General features: G+C 60.4%; 4 protein-coding genes across 4 annotated transcripts; all 4 read left to right on the forward strand.

Moving 5' to 3' along the window:
• Window positions 1-83: 83 nt before the first annotated feature.
• ETH_00020845 (uncharacterized protein) lies at window positions 84-479 on the forward strand (the record flags this gene model as incomplete). Its single annotated transcript, XM_013380336.1, has 1 exon — window positions 84-479. One exon carries the CDS (start codon window positions 84-86, stop codon window positions 477-479), a length of 396 nt encoding a protein of 131 aa, XP_013235790.1.
• Window positions 480-592: 113 nt separating this feature from the next.
• On the forward strand, window positions 593-1,774 carry ETH_00020850 (uncharacterized protein; the record flags this gene model as incomplete). The annotated part of the gene is made up of 1 exon (XM_013380337.1): window positions 593-1,774. One exon carries the CDS (start codon window positions 593-595, stop codon window positions 1,772-1,774), a length of 1,182 nt encoding a protein of 393 aa, XP_013235791.1.
• A 1,791-nt stretch (window positions 1,775-3,565) lies between these two features.
• ETH_00020855 (uncharacterized protein) lies at window positions 3,566-5,248 on the forward strand (the record flags this gene model as incomplete). The annotated part of the gene is made up of 1 exon (XM_013380338.1): window positions 3,566-5,248. One exon carries the CDS (start codon window positions 3,566-3,568, stop codon window positions 5,246-5,248), a length of 1,683 nt encoding a protein of 560 aa, XP_013235792.1.
• A 180-nt stretch (window positions 5,249-5,428) lies between these two features.
• Window positions 5,429-7,237, forward strand: ETH_00020860 (uncharacterized protein; the record flags this gene model as incomplete). The annotated part of the gene is made up of 1 exon (XM_013380339.1): window positions 5,429-7,237. A coding segment is annotated over one exon (1,809 nt), but the record flags the coding sequence as incomplete, so codon positions are not given.
• Window positions 7,238-7,379: the final 142 nt, after the last annotated feature.

Raw genomic sequence — 7,379 nt, forward strand, 5'->3', positions numbered from 1 at the left:
CCCCTTTCTGATTGACCCTTCACGCACTTCTCGTCGTGCAGGAAAGAGCAGCAGCAGACACAGCAACAGCAGCAGCAGCAGCAATGGCAGCAGCACCACGAACAGCAGCAGCAGCAGAAGCAGCAGCAGCAGCAAGACAAGGTTTGGGAGCTGCTTCATCTTCGGCATCAGCGGAAAGCCTCAGCAGCACGCAGCGAGTGCTGTGCTGGATTCCCTGCGGCAGTACACAGAGCAGCAGCGGCAGCTGCAGCAGCAACAGCAGCAACAGCAGCAACGGCAGCAGCAGCAACAAGAGCAAGTCGCAGCAGGGACCACATCTGTTTCCCCCGGGGATGCAGCAGCAGCAACAACAGCAGCACGTCTGGCAGCGTCTGCTGCTCCTGCCTCTGATTCTCCTGGAGCTACAGCAGCAGGAGCAGCAGCAGCAGGTGCAGCAGCAGCAGCAGCAGTTCCTGCTGCTGCTGCAGTGCACCCGTTGATCCGGCGCTTCAGCGGGGGAGGCACTGTGCTGCTTCGGGCAGAGACAGCAGCATGTTCTGCTTTGCTGCTGCCTCTTTCTTTTGCTGCTGCTTCTCCTTTTCCCAGAAGCCTCATGCAGCTCGCCTTCAAGTTCTACGCTGGAATCCCTGCTGCTGCTGCTGCTGCTGCAGCTGCTGCTACTGCTCCCGCTGCTGCGGCGGCCTCCCCTGAGAGTGCTGCTGCTGCTAGTAGGGCAGCCGCTTCTGCAGCACTGGCTGCTGCCGCTGCTGCAGCTGAGCAATCCCCAGCAGCAGCAGCAGCAACAGCAGCAGCAGCAGCAGAGCCCTCACGAACATCTTTGCGTGCTGCTGCCTTTGCGCATCGCCTCTCCGCTTCTCCTTTCAACAACTTATTTGGACTGGTGGAAGATGATTTTGTGCTGCTCAAGAACAGCAGCAGCAGCAGCAGCAGCAGCGGTAGCAGCAGCAGCAGCAGCAACAGCAGCAGCAGAGCAGCAAGCGAGGCGTTGTGTCTGAAGATCGCAGGCAACGCGCAGTCCATTTCGCGGGGCTGTTTGCTGCAGCACACTTCCTTTTTGCTGCAGCAGGAGCAGGAGATGCAGCAGCTGCTGCTGCTGCCGCAGAAGCAGCCAGTGTACAGACACCAGAGGCAGCACGGCGCTTTCCTTTCCCCGCTGCAGCCGGTGCTGCAGCAGCAAATCCAGTCTGCATGCGGCAGCAGGCTGCTGCTGCAGCAGCCCCACCACTTCTTGCTCGCGCTGCAGCTGCTCGCAGAGCAAACCTGCATCGCCAAGAACCAGCAGCAGCAGCAGCAGCAAAAGGGCAGCAGCAGCAGCAGCAGCAGCAAGATTGTGTGGGAGGTGCAGCCGGCAGTTTTTGTTGCGGACGCAGCAAGGCCCCCTGCGAGCTTCTTCAGGTGCATACGCAGCATAGAGAAGCAGCGGCACGCAGCAGCAGCAGCAGCTGCTGCTGCTGCTGCCGCTGCTGCTGCTGCTGATGCGCCAGCCGGCGCGAGCTGCAGCAGCAGCAGCAGCACGACTTCTAAACAATTCCATTTTTTGTGTTTCTCAAAGTCTCTTATGCAGCAGCTCGTGCGGCGGATGCTGCCACACAGCTGCAGCAGCAATAGCAGCAGCAACAATAGCAGCAGCAGCAGCAGCAGCAAGATTGTGCGCAGCACGCATTTGATGGGCGCAGATGGGGAGGCGCTGCCGGATGAGTTCTTTCGTGATATCCTGGAGGTTAACGATTTGCTGCCGCTGCAGCAGCAGCAGCAGCAGCAAATGCATCAGTAGCAGCAGCTCTAGTGGCAGCAGCAGATGCAGCGCTAGCAGCCGCCGCTGCAGCAGCTTGCAGCAGCAGCAGCAGCAGCAGCAGATGCAGCGCTAGGAGCTGCCGCTGCAGCAGCAAGCTGTTGCAGCAGCAGCTGCTGCAGCAGTCCCTCTGCTGCAGCAGCTGCTGCAGCCGGGAGACAGGGTCTAGCCAATTTGAATGAAAGTGACCTCAGCAGCAGCAGCAGCAGCAGCAGCAAATGAGTAAATGAGGCTTTCTTTTAGGCGCGGTATTTGAGCTGTCGATACACCGCAACGCCTCTGCTGTAGTCCACAGCTCCCTCTCCCCGGCTAGCTGCTGGAGCCCTAGCTAGCTGCTGCAGCCCTAGCTAGCTGCTGCAGCTGCAGCTAGCTAGCTGCTGCAGCTGCAGCTAGCTAGCTGGCTAGCTAGCTGGCTAGCTGCAGCTAGCTAGCTGGCTAGCTGCAGCTAGCTAGCTGGCTAGCTGCAGCTGGCTAGCTGGCTAGCTGAGAGTTTTTGGCGAGTTCGCTGGGGAAGTCCCGCTAGCTGCTTGGCTAGCTGGCCAACAGCCCAGCTAGCTGTTTAGCTAGCTGAGCTGCCAGCCAACTAGCTAGCTAGCTAGCTAGGTGGCCAGCTAGGCAACTGGCTAAGTGGGCAGCTAGCTAGCTGGCTAGCTGGCCAGTTAAGTAACTGAGTAGCTAGCTGGGCGGGCATTAGTTGGCTAGCTGGGTGGCTTGCTAGCTAGCTCTCCACGCGGCCACACAACTAGCTGGGTGGCTAGCTAGCTAGCTAGCTAGCTAGCTAGCTGGCTAGCTGCGTGGCTGGGTAGCCAGCCGCTCAGCTAGCTGGCTAGTCTGAGAAGCTAGCTGGGCGTCTCGCTAGCTGCCCAGCAAACTCCATGAGCAGTGAGCGGCTAGACAGGTCCACTGGTCCGCTGCTGCTGCTGCTGCTGCGGCCAGCTGCTGCTGCGGGCAGCAGCAGCTGGCTGCGCTTCTGTGCCCGGTGCGGCGAGCTGCTGCGCTTCTTCGGGGCAGAAAAAGTTCATTTGAGTAAAACAAATTAAATAAATGCTTCAGCAGCAGCAGAAGGCAGCAGCAGCGCTGCTGCTGCTGCTGCCTGAGGTGTCTGTACACCTCGAGGCGGCTGCGGTGCGCAGCAGCTGGTGCTGCTTCTGCTGCTGCTTCGCCTCTTTTTTCTCGAATTTGCGTCCGAAAATTCAAATTTGTTTCTCAAATTTGCAAAAATATTATTTTATTTGTCATTAGCGCATTAATTTGTGCTGCAGAGGCCCCCAGCAGCACTGGGGGCCCACCGCGGGGGGGCAGCACCCCCCGGGGGGCCCCCCATCACCACCCTCTGGGCTACTGGGGGCCCCCAGCAGCAAATAAAAGAAAGTTTTGAATTAATTATTTATCTCAATTATCAGCTCTTTCGCCACATGTTTGCAGTGTAAGTACACCTGGAGCTGCTGCGCTGCTGCTGCTGCTCAACAGCTGCAGCATTTCTCCTTGTGGGGCCCCAGACTGCCTCCAGGGGCCCCCAGACTGCCCCTAGGGGCCCCCCAAGTATCCTCAGGGGCCCCCACGGGTCCAAGAGCTGGGGGCCCCCCAGCCCTGGGGGCCCCCCACACGGCCTTGCTGCACTGGGGGCCCCAAGACAGCCTGTGGCTGCTGCTGCTGGCTGCTGCTGCTGGCTGCTGCTGCAGCTGCTGCTGCAGCGCTGGCGGCTGCTGCAGCAGCCCCCGCTGCTGTCGCTGCTGCTACTGCTGCTAGGAGCAGCAGCAGCAGCAGCAGCAGATGAGCGAGCGGGCTCTGCGCCTGGCCTGGGCAGTCGAGTCCTCCTCAGACGAAGAAGCAGCAGCAGAAACCCAGCCCTTGCTGCCCCCACCATGCAGCAGCAGCAGCAGCAAGGGTGCCGCTGCGCTAGGCACAGCTTGCAGCGCCACTCACGGCCTCAGCAGCAGCAACAGCAGCGGCAACAGCAGCAGCAACAGCAGCAGCAGCAGCAGCAGTTTAGCCGATGACATTCTGGCTTGGGACTTTGTAGATCCGGATGCAGAGACGCAGTTGACGGCAGCAGGTGCAGCAGCAGCAGCAGCAGCTGCTGCTGCTGCTGCTGCCGCTGGGCTCTCAGTGGAAAATGACTCCTTCTTTGAAGCCATCGACGGCCTTATAGAAGCAGAAGAGGGCCTCATTAAGGTTTTCGAGCTGCAGCAGACGCAGCCAGGAAGAGCAGCAGCAGCAGCAACAGCAGCAGCAGCAGCAAGCACACCAGGAGGGGCTGCAGCGGTGGCCGAACGGGCTACGGCTCCTGAGACCGGCCATGCTGCTGCTGCTGCTGCTGCTGCTACTGCTGCTGATTACTCCTCAGCAGAAGCCGGCGGCTGTGCTGCTGCTCCATCTTCAGGATCCGAAGCAGAAGCAGCAGCAGCAGGAGCAGCAGCAGCAGCAGAATGTGCAGAAGGCAGCACATGGGGAGACGCGTTTGCTGGCTGCTGGAAGGGGGGCGTCTGCGTTGCAGCTGCTGCTGTTGCTGCTGCTGCTGCTGCTACAGAAGGCAGCAGCAGCTGGGCACAGCCGTGGGACTCTGACGCCTCTTCAGCCTCCATCACCCCAGTGAAGACTCAGTCAATACACCGCCTGCAGCAGCAGCAGCAGCAGCAGCAGCAACAGCAGCCGCAGGAGCAGCCACTGCAGCAGCAACCACAGCAGCAGTCGCAGCAGCTCGGATTTGACGGCCCACAGAACGCTCTGCAGCTGCACACTGCAGGTGTTGCTGCTGCTGCTGCTGCCGCTGCTGCTGCTGCGTGCAGTAGCAGCAGCAGCAACAGAAGCCCACAGCCGTGCAGGACACCCCCAAGGCCTGGAGGGCCCCAGAGGCAGCAGCAGCAGCAGCAGCAACCGCAGCAGGCATTATACACACCGCCTCACCAAAGAACTATGTCGCAGCAATCCCTGCAGCAGCAGCAGCGACAGCAGCAGCAACAGCAACAGCAACAGCAGCGGGCTGCTCCTGCCCAAATCTCCCTTAGCCGCTCAGGAACTCGGATATCCCCGCAGCAGCAGCAGCGGCAGCAGCAGCAGCAACAACAGCAGCAACAACAGCAGCAGCAGCAACAGCAGCAGCAGCACGCTGCCAGCCCATGCTTATCCGTCCGCAGAGAGCAGCAGCGCCAGCTGCTGCCGGAGGGCTCTGTACTGCAGCGGAACGAGCAGCAGAAGGAGCAGCAGCAGCAGCAGCAAAACCGACAGCAGCCGCAGCATCCTCAGCAGCACCAGCACTTCAAGGTTCACCAGCAGCAGCAGCAGCTGAAGCAGCAACAGCACTTAAATCACTTGGTCCACGCAGCTTCTCAGCCGAATCGGCAGCAGCAGCAGCAGCAGCAAAAGCAGCAGCATCTCTACCAACAGCAGCACCAGCAGCAGCAGCAGCAGCACCTGCAGCAACAGCAGCAGCAGCAGCAGAAGTGCGACGAGTAGCAGCAGCAGCAGCAACAGCAGCAGCAGCAACAGCAGCAACAGCAGCAACAGCAGCAGCAGTGGCAGCAGCAGCAGCCACTGCTCCCTTCTCCTTCTCAGCAGGACGAGCTGCTTGCTGCATGCGACATTCTTTACGGCGCAGAGGACACGGGGCACCAGCAGCTGCAGCAGCAGCACTTGATGCTTCAGCAGCAGCAGCAGCAGCAGCAGCAGCGGCACCAGTTCCACTGGGAGCCGCAGCAGCAGCAGCAGCCGCTGCAGCTGCCCAAGCGTCGGCGACTCTCCTCGCCAGCAGCAACTGCTGCAGCAGCAACAATAAATTACGTCGCAGAAGCGCCTGCAGCAACAGCAGCAAGTGCAGCAGTAGCAGCAGCAGCAGCATGCGATGGCTCGCCAGAATGGAGCTTTGGAAACATAGACATTGACTGTGCTGCTGCTGAGCCGTGTGCTGCTGCTGCTGCTTACGACAGCTGCGCAGAGGCTGCAGCAGCAGAGCAGCTGCAGCAGGAAGAGCTGCTGCTGTGGCTGGACGACGCAGCAGCGCCGGAGCTGTTGCAGCCTTTAGTAGCAGCAACAGCAAACCCGTCGACCTTCATGCAGCAGCAGCTGCTGCTGCAGCGGCCGGTGCATCAGCTGCAGCTGATGCCGGGGCAAATGCACACTGCAGCATCAGCAGCATCAGGTACAGCAGCAGCAGCAGCAGCAGCAGGCGCAGCAGGCGCAGCAGGAGCAGCAGGTGCAGCAGCAGCAGCAGCAGCATCTACAGCAATGCAGTCTGGCGGTGCTTTTACTCCGCTGGTCTCTCAGAGTGCTTTTGCTCATACTGTAGCTGGGGCTGGAGTGCGGCAAGAATACAGCAGCAGCAGCAGCGGCAGCAGCAGCAACAGCAGCAGCAGCGGGTCTGTAGTGGCAGGAGCTGAAGCAGCAGCAGATGGAAATTTCACTTCAGGGGCGGTCAGTTATGGGGGGCTGCAGAAGACCCACAACCTCTTGCAGGTGCAGCAGGAAACGGAGGCAGCAGCTGCAGCGGCAGCGGCAGCAACAGCAGCAGCAACAGCAGCAGCAACAGCAGCAGCAGCTGCAGGAGCATCGCGGCCTTTCAAAGGGTTCCCCTTGGCTTCAGGAGCAGATGTGGATTCAAGCCTGCAGGCGCTTTCCAGTTCCCGGCCCCCGCAACAACTTAGTGAAGACAGCAGCAGCAGCAGCAGCAGCAGCAGAAGCACCACTGCGTACGGCACGCACTGCAGCAGCATCGCTTCAGCAGCAAAAGCTGCAGCTGCGGATCCTGGTATGGGTTCTTCGTTTGCATCTGGAAGACAGGTGCAAATCAGCTCACAAGCTTTAACAAGAGCCCACAATTTGCTGCAGCAGCAGGACTCAGATAGCAGCAGCAGCAGCAACAGCAGCAGCAGCCACCAGCGAGAAGCAGCAGCAGCAACGGCAGCGGCAGAAGCAGCTCCTGCTGCCGTGGGCTTTTCCTTTGCATCTGGGCGGCAGGTGCAGATCCGCCCACAGGCTCTAGCGAGGGCCCGCAGTTTGCTGCAGCAGCAAGACACAGAGAGCAGCAGCAACAGCAGCAGCAACCAGGAAGAAGAAGCAGCAGCAGCAGCTGTTGCTGATGTGAATTTCTCCTTTGCATCTGGGAGGCAGCTACACGTCAGCCCGCAGGCGCTAGCAAAGGCCCGCAATTCGCTGCAGCAGCAAGACACAAATAGCAGCAGCAACAACAGCAGCAGCAGCAGCACCAGCAACCAGGGAGAAGGAGCAGCAGCAGCGGCAGCTCCTGCCGCTGTGGGCTTTTCCTTTGCATCTGGGCGACCGGTGCAAATCAGCCCGCAGGCTCTAGCGAGGGCCCGCAATTTGCTGCAGCAGCAGGACTCAGATAGCGGCAGCAGCAGCGGCAGCAGCAGCAGCAACCAGGGAGAAGGAGCAGCAGCAGCAGCAGCAGCTCCTGCTGCTGCGGGTTTTTCCTTTGCATCTGGGCGCAAGGTGCAGATCAGCCCACAGGCTCTAGAAAGGGCCCGTAGTTTGCTGCAGCAGCAGGACTCAGATAGCGGCAGCAGCAACGGCAGCAGCAGCAGCAACCAGGGAGAAGGAGCAGCAGCAGCAGCAGCAGCTCCTGCCGCTGTGG

This window comes from Eimeria tenella, genomic scaffold (assembly GCF_000499545.2).
Source record: "Eimeria tenella Houghton genomic scaffold, Eth_scaff521, whole genome shotgun sequence".
In the NCBI taxonomy this organism is placed as follows: Eukaryota; Apicomplexa; class Conoidasida; order Eucoccidiorida; family Eimeriidae; genus Eimeria; species Eimeria tenella.